Source organism: Cydia strobilella, chromosome 2, assembly GCF_947568885.1.
Source record: "Cydia strobilella chromosome 2, ilCydStro3.1, whole genome shotgun sequence".
Lineage (NCBI taxonomy): Eukaryota > Metazoa > Arthropoda > Insecta > Lepidoptera > Tortricidae > Cydia > Cydia strobilella.
In genome coordinates, this window is record NC_086042.1 from 23,883,909 (window position 1) to 23,911,700 (window position 27,792).

The 27,792-nt window shown below is 36.0% G+C and overlaps 2 protein-coding genes and 1 pseudogene across 3 annotated transcripts in view; all 3 read right to left on the reverse strand.

Annotated features, from left to right (window-relative positions):
* LOC134754051 (heme transporter FLVCR2-like) overlaps positions 1 to 27,792 on the reverse strand; it is a 392,641-nt gene that overhangs the window by 190,829 nt on the left and 174,020 nt on the right. The window lies entirely within an intron of this gene.
* Positions 1,905 to 6,962, reverse strand: LOC134750391 (glucose dehydrogenase [FAD, quinone]-like; annotated as a pseudogene).
* Positions 7,666 to 27,139, reverse strand: LOC134753466 (glucose dehydrogenase [FAD, quinone]-like). Of its 2 annotated transcripts, none has more exons than XM_063689348.1 (4): positions 26,196 to 27,135; positions 13,036 to 13,193; positions 9,264 to 9,378; positions 7,666 to 9,059 (listed from the first exon to the last, which is right to left on the reverse strand). In XM_063689348.1, the coding sequence occupies exons 1-4, from the start codon at positions 26,823 to 26,825 to the stop codon at positions 7,731 to 7,733; spliced, it is 2,232 nt and encodes a 743-aa protein (XP_063545418.1). In that variant the 5' UTR covers positions 26,826 to 27,135; the 3' UTR covers positions 7,666 to 7,730. The 2 variants fall into 2 exon arrangements, with proteins under 2 accessions (XP_063545418.1, XP_063545413.1); XM_063689343.1 differs by lacking the exons at positions 7,666 to 9,059; positions 9,264 to 9,378 and adding exons at positions 10,411 to 11,892; positions 11,989 to 12,103 and having other exon boundaries at positions 26,196 to 27,139.

The following is a 27,792-nucleotide window of genomic DNA, read 5'->3' on the forward strand; positions in this document are numbered from 1 at the left end:
AAGTCCTAAATTCTTTGACGTCCAGAACACTACTGGCACACAAAACTGTCCATCAACATATTCAGCTCCGACTGATAGCCAAACCAGTAACGACTTTGCAACTACGCTATTAGCTATAATAAACAGACAAGCACAAAAAATAGATTTACTAGTTACACAAATGGGGACACTTATGAACCTCATCACAACATTAATAACAAAATCAAAATAACATCTATACGCATAGGAGCATGGAACGCAAACGGACTAGCTCCTATAAAAAATGAACTTCAAGTCATACTCGAGAGCAACAAAATTGATATTATGCTAATACACACCTTAATGACAGAAAAACCTTTCAAATTCAGAATTATGCTGTCTACTGCACTAACCATCCAGATGGCAGCTCCCATGGTGGGACCGCTGTGTTGATAAAGAAACATTTCAAACATCACATATACCATCAGTTCAGAGAGGATTACCTACAAGCCACAACAATCACAGTAGAAGACAAAAATGGATCCATTAATCTTAGTGCTGTTTATTGTCCGCCGAGACACCGAATATCTCATGAAATGTTTAAAAATTACTTTCAAACCCTTGGAGACAGATACATATGTGGAGGAGACTGGAACAGTAAACACACACATTGGGGATCACGGCTAATTACAACACGAGGAAGAGAACTAAAAAAATGCGTAGATAATCTAAAGTTAAAAGTAATGTCAACAGGAGAACCAACTTATTGGCCAACTGACGGAAACAAAATTCCTGACCTGATAGACTTTTTTGTCATTAAGGGACTTGCAGAAACATATCTTGATGTTGAAAGCTGCCTGGACTCGACATCTGATCACTCACCAATAATATGCACATTAAGTAGAACGGTAATTTACAGAGAGCCATATTCAACCTTGTACAATCATAAAACGGACTGGATAGCTTTTGCTGAATTCCTGGAGAAAAAAACAAATCTGCAAGTTAAGCTTAAAACTGAGAGTGATATTGATGATGCAACATTTTATATAACTAATTTGATACAGGAAGCAGCATGGCGTTGTACACCGTATCTACAAACAACGAGTAGACGTGTGGTAAACATTCCTCTTTGCATACGAGAAAAACTTGCAGAGAAAAGAAGACTTAGAAGAGTCTGGCAACTTAGTAGACATCTGGAGGACAGGCGGCTGTTTCAAAAAACTGCTCGGGAACTAAAAGTGATGATTGCCGAAAATGAAAACTACACATTTCAACAACAACTTTTGTCACTATCGGCGAAGAAGTGTGATGAGTACTCCTTGTGGAAACTTACAAAACAATTCAAAAGGCCTTAACAAGCTGTTCCGCCACTGAAATCTCAGTCGGGTTCATGGGTTAAAAGTCCCAAAGAAAAAGCCGAACTCTTCGCGCAACACCTTAGCAAAGTTTTTATGCCCAATACTAGCTCAATGACAGACTTCGAACATGAGGTGAAGGCGTACCTGGAAAGCGATCAACAACTATCACTGCCTATCCATGCTATTACTCCAAGAGAACTACAAAAGGCAATAAAAATGCTAAGCAATAAGAAGGCACCTAGTTTCGACTTAATAACGGCAGAAGTCTTGAAACACATACCTAAAAAATCTATTGTCTATGTGACTATGCTTTTTAATGCCATAATGCGAATACATTATTATCCCAGACTATGGACAGTTTCTCAAATCTGTATGATACCCAAACCAGGAAAAACGCCTACAGACCCAAGTTCCTATAGACCAATTAGTCTTCTGCCAATAATGTCAAAACTCTTCGAAAAGCTTTTCCTGCGGAGACTCAAGCCAATCCTAGAAAAAGAAGCTATCATACCCAACCACCAGTTTGGATTTCGAGAACAACATTCAACAGTAGAACAAGTACATCGTGTGGTAAACAAGATAAAACAATCATTGGAACAAAAGGAATACTGTGCCGCTGTGTTTCTGGATATCCAGCAAGCATTTGATAGAGTCTGGCACGATGGACTATTGCATAAACTGAAAATGTTATTACCAAACTCATTTTATATGGTTTTAAGATCTTACATACAAGACAGAAAGTTTCAGGTCAAGTTTGGCGATGAAGTATCCCAGTTGTACAACATCAAAGCCTCTGTCCCGCAAGGCTCGGTACTTGGTCCTGTTCTTTACTCAATTTTTACGGCTGACCTACCATGTAGTGAAGAAGTAGTAACGGCAACATATGCAGACGATACAGCCTGTCTTGCAAGCCACGTAAACCCAACCATAGCAGCTGAAAAATTACAAACTCATTTACGCAAGATAGAAGAATGGCTTGAAACGTGGAGAATAAAGCCAAATGTTAATAAATCAGTACAAATAACATTCACACTACGAAGAGAGAGCTGTCCAGCCGTGAACCTGAGAGGAGAACAGCTACCCCAGGAAACTTGTGTAAGATACCTTGGTCTTCACCTGGATAGGAGACTAACATGGGCCAACCATATTAAAACAAAGAGAAAAGAAGCAGACCTTCGTTACAAGCGCCTGTACTGGCTGATCGGCCGACAATCACCTCTGACACTATCTAATAAAATGCTAGTGTATAAAAGCATTATAAAACCCATATGGACATACGGGATTGAACTCTGGGGAACGGCCAGTAACTCAAACCTCGAGATTCTACAAAGGTTTCAGAATAATGTCCTAAGGGCTGTAACATGTGCACCATGGTTTGCAAAGAATACAGAGATACATGAATACCTAAATATTCCAACAATCAAAGAGGAGGTTAACAGATATTGTGTTAAGTACAAAGAACGACTAAAAAAACATACAAACGAACTTGCAAGGGACTTGGTTAACATCAATGACAATCCGAGTAGGCTGAAAAGGTGGCAAATACTGCGGCTAGACCAGAGGCACTAGAAGATAAATTATATTTTATAAAAGTCAAGAGAGAGTATTTAATGGAAGACCTCTCAAAACCCTTAAAAAGACAGAACATCTGATTATGGCTAGAACGGCCGATTGCAGATAAAATGAGAGAAAAAAAAAAAAAAAAATTGACTGTTTGGGGTATTTAACTGTCGATTAACATAATTAAAAATAGATTGGTAGACTATCTTGCATGTGAGATATCGTCGCGGCGCACCTGTGCTAGGGTGCTAGGAGAGAAGGTTAAATAATTTCAAGCTTGAGAATTGTCAAATAATTTAATTACAGTAACACTTCCTGTTTGTCATATTACGCGTTCTTGTAGTCCACTACACCAGCTGGTAGCTAGTCTCAAGCCTGTGATTTATGTTAGAAATCTGGACTAGAAAGTACACTAGTAACCTATTCCTTAAACTATCTCAAATGGCAACTTGCACTAAAATACCTCCTCTTTTAACGAAAACTTTAACGTCGGTTCAGTGGACGAACGGCTTTTAATAATCGTATTTGAAACAAAATCGTAATCTGTATCGTATCTGTAAGCGAAAGAGGTATGTCAGGATCGTAGCAAGTGGAAATCCGTGGTCTCTGCCTACCCCTCCGGGAAATAGGCGTGATTATATGTATGTATGTATGAATATTTCTGAAACATTATTTTTTTAACAATATTCCTCCTTGATTAAGTCAGCGGCCTTTTCAGCGATCATTATCGCAGGGGCATTTAAGTTTCCTCTAATAATCTGCGGCATAATTGAACAATCTACCACCCTTAACTTATTAATGCCATACACTCTTAGCCTTGCGTCAACTACAGCCTCGGTATCCGTGCTTGGGCCCATTTTACAAGTGCCAGCCGGGTGAAATATAGTAGTCGTATAGTGTGTCAATAAGCAAGAGAAATATTCATTAGTGCCCCAATTAGAATTTTCACACCCTGATATAGGTACCTTTACAAAATAAGCACCATTTTGTATAAACGCTGGGGTATCTTCTAGAGAGGTAGCGTATTTTATCCCAGATATTAAAACCTCTAAGTCTCCTCGTTCAGTAAAGAATCTAGGATAAATTAGCGGAGGACCATGAACAGGGTCAGTGTGGTTAAGAATTATGTACCCTCTACTTTTAGGAACCAATAACAAAGGTTTCACTGACAAGCCAGTATAATAAGCCAAAGGGAATATATTACTAGCTATGGATGACGGAGGATCAGCATATAATTCTTCGATATTTCTCCCATCAAAGTGAAACTGAATATCAGGTAAATCGTGTGTTGATAAATTTGTTTTAATAAAGGCGACTGCGTTTAGAGTACTTGTAGAAGCCAAAGAACCATTCTTTTGAGGTGGTTGATTATAATAATCATAAATGTTATTCAGTAAATGCGGGCCATCAACCGCAGTGTTGTTGGTAAAAGCAATAAGCAACGCGTTAGTCGTGACATGGTCTTGTAGGTTACGGCCAACTGAAATATTTGATAAAACTGTTATATTATGTTTCGATAAATGCTCTATGGGTCCTACACCAGATAACATCAGTAACTTTGGAGAATTTATCGCACCTGCACTTGATATAACTTCTTTAGAAGCATATGCAGTTAACACCGCTCCATCTTTGATGTACTCTACTCCAACAGCAGTTTTAGTAACCGGATTTATAATAGTTTTGGTTACATACGCTTTTGTTACTATTTTTAAATTAGACCTAATATGGCGTATTGGCCTGATATAGGCCGCATTTACGGACAGTCTTTGTCCATGCAGTGAAGTCGACTGAGCTATACCTGTTCCAAGTTGGTTTTCTCCATTGAAATCTGTGACCGGTAGACCTCTTTCGCTGAATGCTTGGACTAACATTAAAACGTTATTGTCTATATATGGAAACCTTTCTACATTCAGGGGTCCCCCTTCAGAATGATACTTTTTGTCGTATGCTTCAAGATTTCTATTGTTCTCTGCTTTCTTGAAATACGGCAACACCTGAGGTAAATAAATATTGGTTAATTTTATTAAGTATATTGAATTCTAAATTAAAAAAAGAGACGAAGAAGTTGCCGTTTGCTAACTTAAATCGAGTTTCGCTGCATTTCGTAGATGCAGGGTCATATTTGTTTAGTCTTAGTAATTAAAACATAGTGATAAATTGGTAGTTCTAAGTGCGTTACTTTTGTCTTCTTTACTTTCTACCCATTATATGTATATTAAGTAAACTTCAATACTCATATGTTTTTGTACAAAGTTATTACTAATTAAATATCTTCATTTTCAATGCCTGTAGGTATGACCGGTTTGATGTCAGCTAACTATTAAGATTTAAACAAAAATACCTCTCGATAGCTCCAGCCGGGGTTGCCAGCGGTTGCCCATCCATCGTAGTCTCCTTTGTTGCCCCTCATGTACACCATGTAGTTTACCGCACTAGAGCCGCCCAAGGTTTTCCCTCTGAAATTTGTTAACTATTTTTAAAACATTCGGTATATTAAAATGCATAGAAAGTTAAATTAACTTAACGGGGGTAAGCGGTAAAAATATATTCAGTCAGCAACAACAGCCGCTTAAAGACCTCCCTAACATAAAAGTACGAAACGGAGCAACACCGTGAAGTCGCCAAAATCAAATTGGTTCGTAGGGTAGATGAGGCGAATCTAATCACTCAAACAAATCTAGCATTTCAGCCAAGTTCTTAAGAAGATTGTGGCTCTAGCTAGGGATTGTGCCACTAGTTTAATAGCCAAACAGCATCATTTTGATGTACTTCAAGTTCTAAAGTAAGTACGAGGGATTCAAAGCTTTAAGGTACGGTAAGGTAGATTATCTACATATTTGCTTTTACAGCATAAAAATAATACCTACTAAATAATACACAATAGACAACATAGGAGTAGATACGCGTACCTAGTCCAGTGGCATGTGTGTCCCTTTAGCCCCCGACATGAAAGCTGATCTGGTTGCGTATTGTAGCCCCAATCGATACTGGAAGATGTCAGAACCGGTGAAAGCGCTGGAACGCTAGTTACATTCGGTTCTTCGGGGCCCGCTTCCAGGAGGAGAATCTAGGAACAAATAAACAACGTTTTGGGGACAAATCCATACAGATCAACCTTGACATCATAGCATAGGTATGCATAAATATAATTATGTTCATCTATAAATAGGTAACTTATAGGAACATGCTCTTATTTTCCGAGGATTAGCCTTTTGCGGATTGAATTGAACCTTTGCGGACAAAGTCATTACTATTTAAACTTGGTCGTATAAATGAATTTAGTACTGTTGGTAATACAGACCAGACAGTATCAATAAGAATGGAATTACCCTAACCTAAAGTAATTTCCTACATTAATAATTGGCAGTGATGTGATTGGAATACTTGCAACGTAATGAAATAAATTTCATTCATACTGATACTATAGCAGAAAACTCTTACATTTTTAAATAAGTATAATGTATCAATATTTCTTAAATCAACCTAGTCTCACCATAAGATCAATAAGGCTCTATAATTACTTTTAAGTCTAATCGAATACGATTACGATGAAACTAGGACTCAAAAATAAAATAAAAAAATGGATTACCTTCCAACTTTTAATTTCGGACAAGCGGTTAGCTAGTACGCACCCTGCCGAGCCAGCACCAACTATGATAAAGTCATATTCTCCTGGTGGTGATGGTGGGTCTTCTGGTACCACAACCAGTTGTGGTCTTTTTTTCCTTATTTTCTTTTTTCCTTTTTCAACCGCCATATTCACGTGAATCGCATGTCTAACGCAAGTTTTGGCTTTACTGTTTTTCAAGACAGGGTCTAAAGGAGGTGGTGAAATTATTGCATTCAAATCCAACAACTTTGACTTTAATGGCTCTTCTGTAGATTCTGATGAACTGGTTTCAATGTCGGAAAGTGAAATATCATCATACGGGTCCCTTCCAGAGTACGGTTTATCATCTACTGAATGGCCGTACAGTTGAGCAAGGAGTGTCAAATAAAGAACACCTGTTTCTGAACACTGGGACAATGGTGCAGTTGCTCTAGCGCAAATTTGGCTGATGTCGTGCGATATCCACTGAGAGGCCATCGTCACATCAATGCATTAACTGAAACACTGAGTCCCATTTACATATCGTCGGCATATTTAGCTACGCACGTCCGCGCGATTAAGCATTAGTATAAAACAAGTGCCATTCTATATCTTTCGGCTTTTATGGCAGTAGTGTGGACCTTATCTTCATGCTTCAGTGGCGTCTTTATAATGGTGATGATAAAAACTGGTACTGTTACGCTATATAGGATAAAAAAGAACTTACTTTTGATTATTTGTGAATTATGTACCTACTTATTTTTTAATAGCGTTTTATAAGCATTTGGTGACTTTCCGAATTGATGCCCTATGATAAAAAAATATTGATTTGATACCAACCGTTCGCTATCTGGCGCAGTTCACGGAGCAGGCGCACGCACGCGGGTGCCATTTCATTTTATGTAAAAGCTAGCGGACAAAAGCACTTTTAATTACTTACACTAAAAGGGCTTGTACAGTATGACTTTGAATTTAATGGTAATATCGACTTCATAGCTCACTATAATCTGCCCGTGGGATGAAAACTCCGATGCTTAAACATTATACTCAATCCCAAACATATCCCAATATCCTCCATATTCCGAAACTTATGAACTACCAATCATATTACATTTAAATATATTTATATAAGTAGTCGTATACATGTTAAATACTTTTTAATGCATAAATACAATAAAATTGAAACGCTCGTCATTATAAAACTTATGTAATTCTTCGTTTTGTACATGGTTCGTCTATTGTATAATTCTAATAATTTAAATAAGTTAAAATGAAATATAATCTTCCTTAATCATATCAGAAGTTTTTTCTGCAATCATTACTGTAGGTGCATTTAAATTACCTCTAATAATCTGAGGCATAATTGAAGAATCTATGACCCTTAACCTCTTTATACCATACACTCTCAGTTTATTGTCAACTACAGCCTCGGTATCCCAACTAGGACCCATTTTACAAGTACCAGCAGGGTGATATATGGTAGATGTATAGTGTGTTAGCAAACAAGTAAAATACTCATTAGATCCCCACAAGAAACCTTCACATCCGGGAACGGGAATCTTTACAAAAGAAGCGCCGCTTTGTTTAAACGCGGGAGTATCTTCTAAAGATACAGCAAACCTCATACTAGATACTAACGTATCTATGTCAAGCCGATGAGTAAAGAATCTGGGATATATAAGTGGTGAACCGAAAAGAGGATCAGTATAGTTAAGGGTTATGTATCCTCTACTTTTTGGTACTAAGAGTAAGGGCCTCGCTGCCAATCCATTATAAAATGCTAAAGGAAAGATGTTACTTGCTAACGATGATGGCGGATCGGCATAAAATTCTTCCACGATTCTGCCATCAAAGTGAAACTGAATGTCAGGCAAGCCTTGTTCAGAAAATTCTGTCTTAATAAATGCCACAGCATTTAACGTACTGCTAGATGATAACGGCCCGTGTTTATGTGAATGCTGTCTAGAATAATCATAATGCTCATTCAGTAATTGCTGACCATCCACTAGCGTTGAAGTTTTGTTTGAAAGAGAAATTACTAACGCATCCGTCGTAACGTGATCTTGCAGATTATAACCTACTCTTAGATTAGATAATACTGGTATACCATGATGTGCTAACTGCTCTTTAGGCCCTACGCCGGAAAGCATCAGTAACTTTGGGGAATTGACTGGACCGGAACTTACAATAACTTCTTTACCGGCATATGCAGTGAATACTGCGTGATGTTTGATATACTCTACTCCGATAGCGGTTTTGGTTACCGGGTTAATAATAATTTTAGTGACATACGCCTGACTTTCTATTTTCAAATTTGGTCTAATGTGTCGTATAGGTCTGATGTAGGCCGCATTTACAGAAAATCTTCTACCATGGAGTGACGTTGATTGAGCTACATCTGTTCCTAATTGGTGTTCTCCGTTAAAATCAGTCACCGGTAGACCTCTTTCTCTGAATGCCTCCACTAACATTAAAACATTGTTATCTATATATGGATATCGTTCTACATTAAGCGGACCGCCGACAGAATGGTAGTATGTGTTGTGTGACTCGATATCCTGATTATTCTCCGCTTTCTTGAAATAAGGTAGCACCTGAAATTAAAGTATATAAGTTAATACATTAATTAATCGATTGGTTAAAACATTATGTAAATAAATTGAAAAGGTGCAACTAATAAAAAAAAAAACGTTTTTTGTCAAGGTTATACACAGTTTAGTATGTCTGAGTTGTAGTTAAATGAATTTTTGTTTTCTTGCATAAATCTAATATCATAAAATATTATAATTTTATCTAACCTCTCGATAGCTCCAACCCGGGTTGCCAGCGGCGGCCCATCCGTCATAGTCAGCTTTGTTGCCTCTCATGTAGACCATGTAGTTTACCGCACTCGAGCCGCCCATAGTTTTTCCCCTGGAAACATGACAACATAATCAATAAAGTGATCAAAACATTAATGCTTACAGATTGAAATTGCTCTAATGAGAATAATTTAAACAAAAAGTGAGAGTAACGAGAAATTCCAGAATTGCGACATATTTTTTTAGAGCAATGTCCAACCTGGTCAACACAATACGAGTATTAATCTAACTACTATGATTAAAGTTAATAACTATCTATGTACTACGTAAGTACTGATAAAATGTACCTGAACGTATATGTATGTAGGTATATGTTTTAGCCCGCAGACCGACCAATACATATTTGCCTTCTAGCAGCCGAGGGGGTTGACCTGAATCACTATTTTTGTTTATAAAATCTGCTTGCTCTTGGAATACTTCTGAAAATGTGTGAATATTGGTTTGATGCTATTTGACGTCTTGGACTAAAAATGAAACAGTGTCAAACCAAAACGGTTTGTCAGTTCAATAAAAAAATAACTTTAGTAAGCAATCTCTGAAGTAGTGCTCCATTTATAAATTTTCATTTTTTGTGAAGAAATTATTATCTTTGCAAGGTTGCTATGCTCTTACACTTCTTGTAATATTCATTTTCGTAGCATGTTTAAAATGCAGACGCCTTTTAAAAATATCTTAATCAAATAATCTAGTTTTGCTTTTTAGGCTCCGACCACGCTAAGTTTGCACCGACTTGGTACTTGGCAGTAACCTTGTTTGATTGGGCTATTAATACTTCACTTAAAACTTGGCGGGAAACTTAGCGTGGACAGATTCTAGCTTGTTTATCTAGCCGAGAAAAACTGTTTTAATTAACAACATAAAGGTATCAATATAAAGCCTAACATTTTTTATAAATATATTTTACAGTTATTAGTTAAATAAAATGAAGTAAATGTAAGCATTTACTACAGTAAGCTGTATGAATAATATATTGTGTGTGCGTGTATAAGAATTTTATCTACTGTGTAACACATGGATTTTATCTAGTGTCTTACTAATAGTGCAAACGGGGTATTAATTCTTCTACTTTATAATTCAATCGGTACTTACAGTCGATTCACTAGTTTAAAAAAAAGTAAGAAAGGATGCATAACCTAATAAGAAAAAAGAAGGCGGCATTATGTAAATACGTAATAATTTTTATTTGTAAATAAAGTAGTTATAAAATGGCAAATTGAAATTGTAGATAGTTCTAAGATTGGCCTCTCCATTCGTCTTTAATAATTTCCGCAGCTTTTTCTCCAATCATAATTACAGGAGCGTTTGTATTTCCACGAACTATATTTGGCATTATTGATGCGTCAGCCACTCTTAAACGTTTTACTCCATATACTTTTAGTCTCGGATCAACTACTGCATATTCATCGTATTTTGGGCCCATTTTGCATGTTCCTGAAGGGTGATAAATAGTTCCAGTATATCTTGTAAATAAACATGAAAAATAATCATCAGTCCCCCAATTGAACTCATTGCACGCTAATACCGGTTTTTTTATGAATTTAGTACCGGAGTCTCTGAATGGTGCAGTTTCCTCTAATTGCACGGCAAACCTTAATGCTGCTACTAATGTTTTCAAATCTTCTTCTTCAGTGAAGAACCTTGGATATATTAACGGCTGACCGAATACAGGATTTGTCTTGTTCAATGTTAGGTAACCTCTACTTTTGGGTGATAGAAGTATTGGCCTAACATTGAGACTATCATAGAAAGCAAACGGTAAAGTATTCGTTTCCAGGTAAGTAGTCGGGTCTGAATAAAATTCTTCTTTATTTCTACCGTCAAAGTGGAACTGTATATCAGGGACTGTTTTATCTTCTGTTGCATATTTAGTTTGAATAAAAGCAGTTGCATGAAGAGGCCCAGTAGCTGCTAATGGTCCATTATTTTGGTATGAACTGTTATAATTATTTATTTCTTTTATCAGTTTCGTACCGCTCACCAGCGTTGAGGTTGCACTCGTGAGCTCCATCAACATGGCATTAGTAGTTACGTGGTCTTGCAAGTTATATCCCACTTTTAAGTCCTTGATAATTGGTATTTTTAGAAATTTCAATTCATCAAGTGGTCCAATTCCCGAAAGCATTAAAATTTTAGGAGAATTTAATGCGCCTGCGCTGAGTATAACCTCTTTTGTAGCATGAGCTGTTTTCCATGTATTATTTTCAATGTAATTCACGCCATAGGCAATTTTTCTTGCAGGTTCTATGAGAACTCGAGTAACTTGAACATTCGTTTTTACTGTCAGGTTTCGTCGATAATTTCTTATTGGCCTTATAAAAGCTTTATTTGTTGATACTCTTTTCCCATCTCGAGATGTTGTCTGGGTTATCATTGTGCCTATTTGTCCTTGACCATTAAAATCTACGAAAGGCAGTCCAGTTTCGTGAAATGCTTTTACGAGCATTACGACATTTGGGTCCACGAAAGTAAATCGTTCAACATTCAAAGGTCCATCTACACCATGATATGTCTTGTCTTTGGCTTCTATATCTTGATTGCTTTCAGATTTTTTGAAGAACGGAAGTACCTGGAAAAGTTTTGTGCCATTTTTAATAATTAAGTAACTCCTAAGATGCTTATTTACTTTTTTTTAAATGACTTATTGAAATGGTGCGAGACCTACTTCTTTGTAGCTCCAGCCAATATTTCCTAAAGCTGCCCATCCATCGTAGTCCTTTCTGTTGCCTCTCATGTATACTAGATAGTTAATTGAGCTCGAACCACCCATCACTTTACCACTGTAAAATAAAAATTATTGGGGACCGCAGAGACTGAGATTGTTCGAACTAAATAACTCACTATAATTAAATATGAAATAATTTCATTACTTTTATTTATTAATAAATAATAAAATCAGGTAGGTAGTGTTTTGTTAAGTTTGTGTTGTGTGAGGTTGTGCTCTTACATTTCGACAATAATACGATAAAAAACACTAATGAGCAATATCAACTTATCCACGTTTAAAAATATAATAAAAAGAAATAAACCATAGTTGTATTTAGAACATGCGCATTTTAGCAAAAAAATTAGGATTTAAATAATCTCATACACCAGTGTACATCTTCACCGGCTTATGAAAATCCCACTATCTAATAACCCCACCTACGATCTTAGCGATATGAACTACTAAGTATAAGTACTTAGCTAGGCAAGTGTCAGTTAACAGAGGTGTATTCTTATTCTTATTCTTTGAATTTGATCTGGAGTTGATCTGTTGGTATCAAAACTGACATTTCTGGTCGAGTAAATGTCAATTTTGATAGATCATATCCTTAACAAATCCAGATCAAATTATTACCTACAATCAGAATACGCCTTACGGTTTCCTCACAAATGTTTCCATTCCCACGCGCGCACGTTGTTGCGTTCCGAGAAATACATTGGCACAGGGCAGGATCAACCCATGACCTAGTATTTGAAAGTCGCACGCCTGCATAGACTTTCCGTATCCGAAAGAGTCAGGCATGCGGCTTGTTATTTACTATTTGACATTTGCTTCCAGCCACACCTGAGGGCTTATCGCAGACTAACTACATACTTTGTTCGTTTGTTCGACCATTTGCTTCTCTTTCGTTCGAATATACGAGAGCGATAGACAGACAGAGAACAAAATTTATTGATTTTCGCGGTAGACCTGTCTTATAAATAAGATGTTGGATAACGTACGCACCTAGTCCAAGAACAAGTGCGACCTCTTTGAGCCAGGCAAGTCAACTCTTCCGGTTGCGTTCGGTAGCCCCAGTCAATACTGGAGGTGGCTAAAACCGGCGCCAGCGCAGGCACGCTGGTTACCTCCGGTTCCTCGGGACCCGCTTCTAGGAGGAGTATCTGAAAAGAGAATAAGTGCTTTTTATATTTTGGTTCAATTTGATGTATCGTTGCCCCCTTTCAAATAGCTAGTATCACATATTATATGAAGTATATAAACGTATAGAAACCACGAATCCACGAATGCCTCTTAAACTTAAGGGGAAAATTTACAGGACGATCGTGAGACCTGTTGTAATGTATGGATCAGAATGCTGGGCGACGAAAGTGACGGATGAAAGAAGAGTGCACGCAGCGGAAATGAGAATGTTGAGATGGATGTGTGGAGTGACGAGGAAGGATCGGATTAAAAATGAATATATTAGGGGAAGTTTGAAAGTAGCACCAGTAACGGAGAAGATAAGACGTAGTAAGTTAGCGTGGTATGGGCATGTGATGAGGAGGGATGAATGCCATATAGGCAAAAGAATGTTAGGGATGAATGTTGATGGACGGAGAGCGTATGGTAGACCCAAAAAGCGATGGATGGATTGTGTGAAAGAGGATATGAGAAAGAAAGGAGTGAGTGCTGAGGTGACGAAAGATAGAGGAGAATGGAAGAGAAAAACATGTTGTGCCGACCCCACATAACGTGGGATAAGGGTAGGAAGAAGAAGATAAACGTATAGAAACATATATTATCGTAATCCGTTATAGGTAAGTAAGTAGTATAATGTAGGTAGGTATTGATGATGTATTTGTATAAAAACGGTAAGCGTATGCTAAATATTTTGCAATAAAGTATACCTAAAATTGTATAGCTTGCAATAATAATGCTAAGGAGAGAGAGCATATTACCAATTGGTTTAAAATAGATATATTTACGTAGGTACAATTTATTGAGAAAATACTAGATTAGATGATTAGGTTAGATGATTTATTAAATGAAAGACAATTACATAATAAGTTTACATTGATATCAAAAATATAAGAATTTCTATCATGTTCGTCAAAATAAAATAAAAATGAAAATAATAACATACTAATTAAATAAAATTATAGCACCAATAAGGATTATCTACTAAATAAATATTTAACTTTTTAAATCCCATGCCGAAATTTATTAGAATTAGTAATTAAATAGTAATAAGTAACAATAGGTACGTATCTACAGGAAGATTAATTTATGTAGATTGTCGCACTTATCGGGCAGTACACGACAATTTTTCATCACTTTCTACTTATCATGCCTTGTTTGTTTTATTCGTAAGAGTATTACATTATATATAGGTTATAATTGCCAATACAATCACTTACTAATAAAATTACAATTTTACACGTCGTAATAATTACAATACATTACTATTCTAAATTACATTATTTTTCATATACATACACTTAATTATTAAAATTACAATGCATTGTTATAAATTCGGTACACTATTGTTAACCTAATGTATAATGCAGCACTCATGTGCCAAAACGCCGCCATATTACCTATGCTTGCAATCTAATTGACAATGAACCAATTATAATTTCAAACGCTACTTCCAATACACAGCCCTGGTTGCGACAGACACTACTAGTATTTATTGTATGTACTCACCATCGGCGAACGTAGCCATTATGCATTTATTACGATCCAAGTTTCAAGCTAGTTGCTTAAACTAGTTTTAACGTCAGAATTCTGCAGCCATTGTGATTATTTAGCTATTATCTCTTCATTAATATTATGTCCTTTTCATTTTATTACTTCCTCGGCTTCATGGTTGCCACACAAATTTTGAGAAACTCATTCTCTTGAACGAGAGGGGATTCAAGCCCACGACTTCCGATTACTAAGCTGCTAAAAAACTATTTTGATCTCATTTTGCACTGAACACGTTTGGAGTCTAAGAGTACCTATTCAGTAGATTCACCTGAAAACACATCAGCTCGATTTAATGTCATGACGAATATAAAAGATATTTTTTATGCCACAAAAGGAGTAACGTAAAATTTCATAGCCGAATATCCCATTTAATAGCTTAATACATCCTGTAAGTGAATACCGATGCTAGCGCACAACGGAGCTTTGCGGAGCTTGTGTCAGGTTCCAAATTACTCTAGCTTTGCAAGTTAAACTGCAGCATATTCAAAGCAATATTGGTCGCTTATTTACTTTTTAACTAATATTCGAGCAGTTAGAGTTTCAAACGCCGGTGCAACTCAATTTTCCAGCGCCAATTTGCGAGACAAACTTGTATCAGCGTTTGAGTTACTCTGCTGTGATTTTCATCGAATGAGAAAGCTATTTCATTCTACGTTATTTTTGAGAGTATGATAACCTGAAAGGTAACCCTTACCCAATAGACTTTATTATATGTACCTAGGGCGGTTTTGTTCTGTTTTGATTCGATTTCTCGCGCTTATTGGTACGCGCAAGATGCAATGCAAGTAACACAACAAACGAAAATTGAAATATGAATACTGCACCCACTTATTATTGGTACTCGTAATTTCAATAATTATTTTACTAATTACAGCAGTTAAAACCTCTTTTGCGGTTAATCAAAAATCTTGACTTATGGGTATTATAAGAAACGGTAGGTACTTAAACCCAATGCTTATTAGCTTACAATTACAAAGTGAAGTCACATGACGTTAATACGGATATTTTATAATTCGGTTACAGTTCTGAGTGCCATTACGTTAAATTTACCACCGCTCTGTCCTTTATTTGCATTAGATGCGCAAGCGCTGGGGAGTCGATTTCTAATTGAAACCATTGTAAAGCGACCTCGAGAACCATAAATTAAGTCTAGTCGTAGAACACACTTAATCCGGCTGAACCTAGACATCGACTCACTCACTCTTGGTCCGCGATTCGAATGATACCCCCTGCAAGCGCGACAAACTTGCAGAATCAGTGTCCAAGTTCCAACGCCTATGCTTTAAAGGGGTCTATTTTACGTTTATTGCGATACTGTACCGATGCGGTACCAAAGTTAACCAGCTGATTGCAATAGTTCTACCGCTAGCTCCGGAGTTCGAATAATTAACTTTCTGACCACTCTGACGTATTGAATAAAGGATCCAAGCGATGAGGAATAATATGGAATAGACAATATCTGAATTTATTACGTGCCATGTCTGATAATTTCAGAGCATGTGTGGTGCGCTTATGGCATTAAGAGGCCGTAGTCGATTTTGGAGCCAAAATTTTAAATTGATAGATTTAGTCGTTGAAATTACACACGTTTTGTTACGTAATATCTAAATAACAAGTATTGGTTTCTATTAGCACGTTTTCTCATCTTGCCTTTTAATAATGAGGTCGCGAGCGTGCGTCACCAGTAATATATGAAAAGAAGGGTTAGTTTTTAAAAATTCATCAAAAAATTATGGTGGTATATTATACAAATTGATGTATAAGAATAGTTTCAGCAAATGTTGTAGATTGTTTAAGTATCAAAATTACGTTGAAATTAAGTCGATTTTCAGAGAAATTGTCACTTGTTTTGAAGTAATTTCTGGAGAAAATTTAATTCGTTTAACTTTCATTTCCTCGAAATCTAAGTCATATAACAAAAATGTAATCTGATAAAGGTCAAGTACAGAATATGCATAATACAAATTTACCACTTTTAGCAGTCCAAACTTTACGAAATTTATAAATAAGAGCGACAAAATCAGTGCTTTACGCGCGTTTGCCTAAACGTCCTTCAGAAAAAAAAAACATTACTAATTTAGTGAGTCCGTTTTCAAAAAATTGATCTGATAAAAGGCAAGATAAGAAGACGTGCTAATAGAAACCAGTACTTGTTATTTCAATTTGGTAACAAAAGGTGTACAATTTCATCGACTAAATCTATCAATTTTACATTTTTGCGACTAAAATCGATACTGGCCTCTTAACGTAACTTGCTAATTAACTAAAACATGTACAAGTAGTTCCTTTTCTTCAAAGTAACATTTAGGTTTAACATAACAAATATCATAATTCACAACATTGTATGATCGCACCAAACTCCCCAGCTCCGGGCAGCATTTTCTCGCGGTGTCAATCGGCCCGATTCGAACAATGCTTATAAGAAGTCACAGCGGTACGATTACGATCTGTCAGTGTCAAAAGTGATATTTCTTCAACCAAAAAACGTCACTTTTGACACCGACATACCTTTTGTAACCGACGGCTAAACGAAAAGTTGCATATTTTGTTAAACTTATTAGTAGTTCGTTTTGTAAAACGTTCCATTTCTTTCAAAATAGTTCCACAATTACATGCCTTGTAAAAACCAAATTCCTCTCTCCCTTCGATGTGTCTCCTTCGATTTCGTTTAACATATATCGACTATATTTGTGTGTTAGAGCGTTTTTCACATTGTCCGATCCGATATCGGATGTCGGAACGTAGTAATATGTAAGATTATATGTGTTTCTCTGTATTTATTTTGCATTTAATAAATCATTATTACTAAAAAACGATAAATAACGCAAAAAAGGCAAACTTAATGCAAATAGCACTCTCCTGCAGCTGTTTTTGTCATAGGCGCCTTTCGACATGCGATATCGAAAAGTCGCTTCCGATAAATTCAGCCATGTCGGAGCCCACCGTCAGCTGTCGGACCGATGATATTTGTTTGTGTGCGTATGTGTAGGCAATAATGCTTGTTGTAGTGTGCGTGACCGCTAAATCCGGCGTCCGGGCGCGCCCCCGCGGCCTGACCACCCGGATGTAGGATCCTACATCCGATATCGGATCGGAAAATATGAAACGCTCTTAAGTACCTATCACCGAAAATATTTCGCGCTTAGTGATTTGCGATATTTAAAAGTATCTTCGGGTACGTATTGACAGTTATAGGAGCTAATTTAATAATAAAAAACGGCCATGAGCATGTCGAGCCATGAGCGCATGTCCGTAGTTACCCTTCCGTCACAATAGGCTAAACTGGATCAATTAGTATAGAATATTGTTAACAAAGGGATGAAATAATGCTTGATGCCTTTTACTTGAGTTAAAAAATCTACTTTTCATATCGAATACGAGGAAACCAGAAAGACAATCAAATTTGCATAATCACTAATTAAAATAAAATTAAAGTAATATAATGATCTTTTTTTTTCCTTAGATTCTAAGTTCTAAGGCTTAGAACTTACCTTCAATCGGAGACTTTGCATGTCTAGTCATAATAATCCATAGCGAAAATCATTAAATTGCAATATTTATGAAAAAAACATATATTTTAGGTAACTGCAGTACGTATTTCTAAAGTGATTTGTTAATTAAAGTATGAAAATCAGCGATTTGCCTCTTACTTTTTAATTTTTTACTTTTTTATTCTAAAATTGCCAATCGGCAACGGCATTACTCATTCAGCCAATGAAACTGTTTTAGTGAAATTAAATATTATAGTTTGTCAAAGGACTGTCTCATTTTAAAAGTAGACAGAGAGAATCATACTAGCTTTGTCTTACACTAGTACTAGCACCCAAAAGAAAAGAAAGAGTATATAGTTTTTTTTGTTCTTATTTACTGCCAATTTGGTTTAACCCACTATAAATAACAATATAATGAGCAAAATAAGCAATTTTTATCTTACATTTTACTTTATTTGTATAAAAACCTTTGTTAACGTCTTTTTACTACGAAGAGGAGACTTTTTGCGATAACTCAAAAACGGCTAAACTGATCATGTTCGCTATAGTTTTCTTTTAATATCTTTTTTAAGGTCTATTACTATAATGTTGTTCATAATTTTTGGACCCATGGTTCAAAAGTTAGAGGGCAACACAATTTTTTTTTCTTTTGGAGCGATTATTTGCGAAATTACTCACTTTATCAAACAATTAAAGACTATTTCCTTCTGAAAGACCTATCCAATGATACCCCACACTGTAGGGTGAAAGCGAAAAAAAAATACACGCCCACTTTACGTGTAGGGGAGGTACCCTAAAAAAGTTTTTTTTAGATTTTATTCTACGACCAAATACGACGGCGAGGATTTTATTGATTTATATATCCATGTCAAATTGCAGCTTCCTAGCACTAACGATCACGGCGCAAAGCCTCGGACAGACGGACATAGCGAAACTATAAGGGTTACGAGTTGACTACGGAACCTAATTTAAATCATAATTTAAAAAAAAAACGCCATACACGGTATTTCACACATTGGTTTCTTTCCGTCTGATGCACGTGATGGATTCACGGTGGCACGACCGCTTCCATAAAATAAACAACTATGCATAAAAAATCCAACTCAATAATAAACAAGCTCGTATTCTGGAAACTATACTGAAAGCAATTAATTTAATTTTGATAGTTTACACTCAATAGAAGTTTCATCATCGTCAGATGAGTTTGTTAAACTTTCAGTTAATTGCCACTCTGACGCGGTTAGTTTAAAAAACTCGTTCAGGGAGGTGTTTAAGTATGAAAATGAGTATGCTACTCCATTTACTATTTTCTCTATAACAGTGGTATTTGTTTGTTATACCTATGTATTAATACCTACTGATATTATAAATGTGAAAGTAACTCTGTCTGTCTGTCTGTTAATCTCCTCTTCACGCTTAAACCGCTAAGCCGATTTAGATAAAATTTAGTATGGAGAAAGTTTAAGGCCCGGGGAAGGACAAGGGGTAATTTTTAATAATAATAATCATCATTATTTCATGCAGACGAAGTCGCGGGCAGAAACTCGGAACTCAAACAATCTCCTCACCAAATTTCATTTAAATCGGTTCAGCGGTTTAAGCGTCAAGAGATAACAGACAGACATACAAAGTTACTTTCGCATTTATAATAAGTATTAGTAGGGATTAAAACATACCGACATCATACGTTATTCTGTCCTTCCACGGCCAAGATGAATTGATAAAAAAAAGTCGTAGTAAAGTCAGCCTCATGCTGTAATAAAATTATCTTAATGATAAAGTTGTGTTCAGATCATCTTGGACACCTCGCAAGCTTAGCTACTGTTGCTGACTTTAAAAATACTTCGTTTACTTGCCTTGTACTGTTTATTGTACAGGCGAAAGGTGTTGCAATAGGAACTTGTCTTTGACCTGGTCCAAGTACAAAGGCTGTTGCGTTCACTGTAGCCCTGACCGTGGATAAATAACAAAAGAACCGTTGTTTTTTTGCAACGTTTGTTAGCAGAAAATCCGTTTTCAGGGTTCTCCTTTTTCCGTAGTGAAAATAGCAGAATCAGATCTATTCGTCCGTTCATATTTCACACAGAACCTACTTAGTTAGATAAAAAAAAAAATTATTACTCCTTACATGCCATTGAAAATCAAACAAATCAAATAGGGACATACATAAACCTTTCTAAAATAACTTGAAATTTTTGTAATAATTGTTCCGAGGAAAAATTAACCCCCACCCCCTCCCCCCAATTTTTAAACCGGCTATCCATAAAATATAACTTTAATTTTATTTATTTCATTAAAAAAATATGTGATTGTATGGAAGCCTCGGGGCGCGAGTCCGACTCGCACTTGACCGGATTTTTAATTTTGTAGCACCACGAGTAAATAGGTAGGTACCTTACATGGGGTCCCTTTGTTTGACATAATTATTAAAAGTCATAATGTAATGATTGTCATATTATAATTAGTCATAATTCTGAAACCGTTAACTTTTCAGAGTTTTCCTCTGGTTATCCTATAGATAGGTTAAGTTAGGTTTGTTTTATGGCAATCCTGAAAAGTTACGCGTTTCTGAGAAAAACCAAATTATGACTAATGATAATATGACAATCATTACATTATGACTTTCAATAATTATGTCAAACAATAGAGACCTATAGGTACGTGGTGGTGTACAACAATAGTATTGTCAAATCAATTTCATAATTAACAAGTTGTCTAAAACTTTTTGTTTCCGACCAGATCAATAGTGTCAATACTAATAGATATAATATACTTAAGAAATAACATTTAATTAAATGTATATGTAGTGAACTGTTTCTAAAGAATGACACCACGAACCATGACCATGACACTTTGTTTTTGCTTGCCCTTGTTTGCTGTCAATATTGATTTAGTAACAATAATAAAGGGCGAAATGTCCGATAGTGACAAAAAACTGTCATTGGAGAGACCGTGACCAAATATAGTACAAGCTTTTCTGGCTTTTCTGTTTCCGTAAGTGTCGTCAATAATAATCATTGAGGTTTTGAAAGTATGATTGATTAAAAAATTGCCACATAATGTATGCATGGGAAATTATGTTACAGATTCCTAAAGGTTACATTCTAATTACGACATAATCGAAGTGCGATAGCTGCAAAATGTAGCAATTACTTCTAACTGATGCGATCAGACAAAAACGCGCGGTCATAATGCCGGAGCCACACTAACGGGAAACGCCGCGAAACGCCGTTGATTATCGCGATAATCCCAGTGTGACCGTATTAAAAACGACCAATTAACGCGATAATTTTCCGTAAGTGTGGCCCCGGCATAAAGGGGCCCACTGACTTTCAGTCCGCCGGACGATATCGGCCTGTCAGTTAGAACAAAAATTTGACAGTTCTGAACAACTGACAGGCCGATATCGTCCGGCGGACTGATAGTTAGTGGGCCCCTTTACACGACACAGCCGAGCATTTGTTTTCTTTTAATATGTTTTTTCTTGTGCTGGGGCCACACCAAACGGAAAACGCCGTTGGTTATCGCGTTGATGGACGTTTTCATACGGCCACACTGGGATCATCGGGATAATCAAAGGCATTTCCTGTTAGTGTGGCCCAGGCATTACGATAACGTTGTCGATGTATGCTAATGAAAATGAAAAAATGAAATATATGAATGAAATGTATGTTACTGAAATTATGTTTATAACCTTACAAATATTAAGTCGAAAAGTTTTAACAATATAACACAGTTACTACATTGATTGATTTGACTTTCCCCAGCAGGTTCGTTGCACCAGACCAAAGAAAGGTGTCACCTTCTTTCTTTAGCGTCAAAGACTCGTCAATGTCGCAAAGTTGTTGTTGTTTTGCCTTATTGCCTACGCGTATTAGTTGAAAGAAATGGAATATACCTAAGCATAAAACAAGACGCTAATAACACTGTAATAGACACTTTAAAATATTACTAGGTTAAAATAATATTTTAACAGATTTTTATTGTTCTTCAAAATTGGCTTCGGCGACGATAACTTAAAATAGAATTTGTGAAAGGCTAATGTGAAGTTGTTCTGACAGTTTGCGTTTTAACAAAAGTCGCTTCAATGATTAAATATGAGAGTCCGTCTAAGCTAACTCTGCGCCGATTTTGATACAACATAGTGTCACTTGTCTCCACAATCATGTCATTATACCTAAACGTACTATTTTCATGGTTTGACTTTATTATTACATTCCCGCATTTTGCCATTACAAATGCCATGCAGCGTTTGCTTGGTCTGACTCTATTGATTTTTGAACGTGATTTACAATACTTTTTTAGATACGCAGAAGACCAAAGTACTATTAGTACCTACATTAAATCTATTAAAATAATTAAAAAATACTATGAAAGCAGCAAAATTGTTGCAAACCTATTTAGCTTACACTGTAGGTGTATCTACAACTATTAAGTACCTAAGCTTGTAGAGAAAGAGAATACAGTTCAGACAAAACTCACAAACTGCAATTGTACAAGTTTTTCGCTTTGAGACCAACTCTCATTGTTTTAGTTTTACTGTGGAAGAGGCGTTGTGCTGGAAGCGACACCAAGAACAACAACGATGTTTATAGAAGTGGCAAGATTTTTTAAAGGGATGCTGGCACTTCATTTATTATCCTAATACTCCCAGAAACCTTAGTAGACCATTTTAATACATTTACCTATAATTCTTATAAACATGATTTACGAGTATCCTCTTCGATTTAATCTTACTCGTATGGCTTTGTACGAGCGAAATGTTTTGCAAGTAATGCCAAAGAAATATCAAATCAAGATCAGATTTTTACAGTACGAATGCCGCTCCAGGAGATTTTTGGAAACGTTTTCAAAGAGCTGAAGGTCTGTCTGTGTGTTTAGGGTAGTTTAACGACTACGTAATAGTCGTGGGCAGAGTCTAGGTTACTACTAAACGTTCCATCCACATCCAGTTGAACTATTTCCGTAAGGCCAACTTTAGTACGGACATACTAATTTAAAGACGATCTGAGTAAACGATATCGTCAGTGAGAATAATAGTTTTTCTTTTCAGGAACGCAGTTTCTTATTTCTTTACGGGTTTTCTCGGCGTGTCTTCTGAATTTCCTTAAGCATTCATGTTAAATGGTTTGAGATCCTTTTTTTAAGGTACGATAAAAGATTCCAAGTCGAAATGTTCTTATTAAAAACTTACACTCTCAATGTAATTATCTTTATTTCAATTACAAAACTACGAACTACGTTTTATCATACAATTAAGTACCTACCTACGTTAAAATCAACCTTCCTTTCTTCCTTTTATTTCCATTAAAAAAATAAAATAAAATGACACACGATGATTTATTTTTACAACAATGTCCATAAATGTTTTAGTTACACTTTCTTAAAACTCGACCCTTCGACCTTTTATAATATCATACCTTTTTCTAAACACGGAACGATATAAAAGGTTCTAAATACTTACATGATGTATCATGACACGATTGTGTAGGTATAAAAAAACCGCCCAAGTGCGAGTCGGACTCGCGCACGAAGGGTTCCGTACCATTATCTATAAAAACGGCAAGAAAATCACGTCCCCCTTAATTATAAAAAACAAACAGGCCCCCTTAAATATTTATTTTATTCTATTTTTTAGTATTTGTTGCTATAGCGGCAACAGAAATACATCAACTGTGAAAATTTCAACTGTCTATCACGGTTCATGAGATACCGCCTGGTGACAGACAGACAGCGGAGTCTTAGTAATAGTGTCCCGTTTTACCCCTTGGGTACGGAACCCTAAAAATACGAGTACACAAGGTGTCACAAAAATGCTGTTGATCCGCTTTAGGTCATATCAGTAGTAAATTTTTACAACACATTTTATTAGGAACTCCTACATTTATTTACACTTTTAAGAATAAGAATAAGAATAAGAATATTTTTTATTGACAATAGAAAACAATTTGCAGACACATGGATACAGTGGATCCCAAACTAGGCTATGCCTGTGACTTGGGGTCCTAGAATGCAGTTGACATTAAAGAATATTACACCTATTTTATTTAAATTTGAATAATTAAGACTAACTATACTACTATAAAAGGAAAAGTTTATTTAAGAAGAGATTAATTAAAATAAGAGGAAAATTACAGCTAATAACGACTAATAAATTTACAAATTAAAGTCGGTGAGTGAGGTGTGTGAGAGAGCGTATGTGTGGGTGTGTTTGTATATAAGGGTGTGAAAGAGAGAGGGAGGATGGGAGGAGAGGATGGGAGGAGAGGATGGGAGTATCAAATATAATATAAAATTTTACTCAAACTATTAGATATTTAGGTTTCGTAGGTTCCTATTAATTTTACTATCAATATCATACTGCCGTCTCTTACGAAACCTGGTAAAACCGACTGGGGCCAGACATTTCATAAAATTCTCTTACGAGTAGGTATATCTACATATGTATTTAACGCATTCACTGCCAGGGGGCTTGGCCTAGGAACAAACTTGTATGACGGTGAACGCACATCTGCGTTGGAGGCAGTCAATGTGTTAACAATAACTTTATTGACAGGTGAATAACACAATAAAATCATTATATATGTATTGTTTAATCATTATGTCGCAACGCAGTCTCCCACAGCATAGCATAAAAAAGTGGGGCATTGTTGCATGACAATGCACTGTTCCTAGTTTACTTTTACTCTTCTACATACTTGTAGATGCTTATTGAATATTTGTCAAAATAGGACGTTGTATACGTAACGTGATTTTCATCGGACTGGCAAAAAGTAGGATCGTCCCCGCCGTACACATACACACATTACATAGGACGTTACATAGGAGAGCTGCTCGGAAACTTGTTAGCTGTTCCGGCTCTACACATGCGATTGCAATATTATTTATACCATTGTGATGAGGGATATTTCTATGCTAATTATGGCCATGATTAAGTAATGGAAATACTTCTTTGATCATATATTTTAACGATAAAAAAGGCAATTCTGACCAGTCGACAGTCTATAAAATTAAGTTGCACGTGGAAGTGAATCTTTCTTAGTGCATATATGTGTCCATTTCGTAAACCCCACAATTTTTACCAGAACCAAGTCTAGGGTCTAGTGGCAACTTTATGTATAAACTAACTGTTAATTAATTGTGTTTTGTCTTTATTCTATGTATGATTTCCCAATAACCGTTCATTTTGATTGTATTTTGTCTTTATTCTATGATTGTCAAATTGATTCTCGACTTTATAATGCACCAAAATATGCAAATTAATATGTATATTTTCACAAAAATAATAAAATCATAGCCTTACCGAAAAAAACCTTGAAGGTTTTATGAAAATTCAATGCACAATGCTAAGCATTGTCTCTTTTCAATGAAATTGTTTAATGTCATGAGTGTGATGACTTAGGCAATTTTGCTGCTAGTTTTTAAATAAACAGGATACGTTTTCTTTAACTTTTTCTCTAAAACGCGAAATAACCTGTTGATAAAAGTTTTAATATGGGTTAAAAACTTTTTAGTATAAGTTAAGGTTACGGGTCTTTCCTGTGGACATCATTTTAATAAATTGGATTTAAACCCAAATTATAATCATGATCTATTTCTTAAAAGCAATATGTAAAAAGCATCACTAAAATGTAAAAATATACCTAAATCGTTCCTGAAATGTACCTAAACCACAGATAACGTACTTACCCTAATTATAACAAATGACTTAATAATTCTATTCTTTGTATTGAGATTGATTGCGCCGCAATTTAGGATATAGATTTTTCTTAATACAACAGTAGGTACTTTAAATCTATTTTTATACGTAAATTTTCAAATAGATTGAGTTTTACAAAATCGATTTATGGCCAGCTGAGTTATTTAATTTTCCTCTCTAAATAGTGTAGTCAACAAATAATTTTATAATTAGTTAATTGTGCAAATATAGAAATAACATACCTTCCACTTCTTAACTTCAGATAAACGATTTGCGAGAACACACCCCGCCGATCCGGCACCGACTATGATGAAGTCATATTCTTCTGGCACCTGTCTTTTCTTTCTGCGTTTCGTTGTTTTCTTCTCCACAGCCACCGGTATTTTCTTAGAGTCAGCTATATCCGCATCAAAATATCTGTTTTCATTAAATCCAAACTCAAACGGTTTATCAAACTTCGAATACGGATGCTCGAATTTCCTCCCAAATTCAAATTTAGGCTCCTGTTTATCCGGTTTCAAATAGAACGTTTGCATGATATAACTTTTACCATCCGGTGATTTGTACTGATTGATTGTAGAGCTTGGCAAGAGAGGGCCTAAGGGAGTCGCGTTAATTTCCGGGTTTAATTTTAAAGGTGCCGGTCCTAATGGAACTTGCCTTAGAAAACTTGTTTCAAAACTTGACCCGATCGAGCTAGGAGCATTCAAATATGGGTTTCTTCTAGGGTAAGCGTCGTCATCTATTGAGCGTCCGAATAGTTGGGCAAGGAGGGTTAAATAGAGGAACCCTGTTTGGGAACATTGAGTCAACGGCGCGGTTGCTTCAGCGCATATTTGGCTTATATCGGGCGGGATCCACTGAGAGGCCATCGTCACTGAGTTTACCGAGTTTATTAAGGCACTACAACAGTCGGCAACTCTGGCAAGTGCTGTTTCACCGTGAGCGCGCGTTCAACTACATTCGCCTTAGCGGTAAGCGGGTGGCGATGGCGTGTCCTTAGTCTTAGGTTATTCATAAACGTGCGAAAGATCTAACGGCGGCTAATTGCAAAATCTTATCTTTTCAATTCAGTGGAGCCTTTCGATGGTTAAGTTATGCCTTTCATTACGACGCGCTAACAACAATGTATGTGCATTGATGCATTTAATTAATTTTAGCTGCAATATCTCCTATTCATCTGTAACCATAAAAGACAGACTGTATTGCAAATATTTTTTTCACTTAGTAGAGTATAAATAAGCGCTTAAAATATAACAAAACACAGTGTTTCAAAACTTCTTCTTTAGATTGAATATCTAAAGAAAAAAAATTGCTACATGAAAACCTCTCCTGGCAACATTATAGTTGCCACAATCAATCACCCTGTAAATTCGGAACAGTTATTTTAAAAAACATATTGTACCTAAGCTAACAAATCATTATACATATTAAAAATTAAAGATATCTAATATTGATACGGTTTTAACACCCCCTGGCACTGACTAAAATAACCGACTCGGTATCAGCGCATTACATCTCAAAACTTTTTTGAAGTAGAAGAATTTTTGATGGGATCCCTATTTACCCGGCCCATAGTTTCAAATGTATTAGGTAATAGGTAGATATGTACGAGTATAATGTTCCTTAAATTCCCAATTCCAATGCCATACTCGGAAATATTATTAAGTATTTATACAATGAAATCACATTCATCCTTGTAAATAATAATTTTGATATTTTAGCTATGAAATCCAACCACTCTCGAGGGAAATCTGAGGCTAACTTCCGACTAAATTAATTACGTTAAGAAATGGCAAAGTAATTTAATTTAAAGAAATATGCCACTTGAATCATGGT

Bases quoted from the DNA above. Each gene is read 5' to 3' on its own strand.
- LOC134753466 (XM_063689343.1), bottom strand. From the start codon at position 26,825: ATGGCCTCTCAGTGGATCCCGCCCGATATAAGCCAAATATGCGCTGAA. The intron at 13,194-26,195 runs GTATGTTATTTC...TTCTCTTTTCAG, and splicing joins CTGAAGTTAAGAAGTGGAAG to ATACTCCTCCTAGAAGCGGG. The intron at 11,893-11,988 runs GTAGGTCTCGCA...AAACTTTTCCAG, and splicing joins TTGGCTGGAGCTACAAAGAA to GTACTTCCGTTCTTCAAAAA.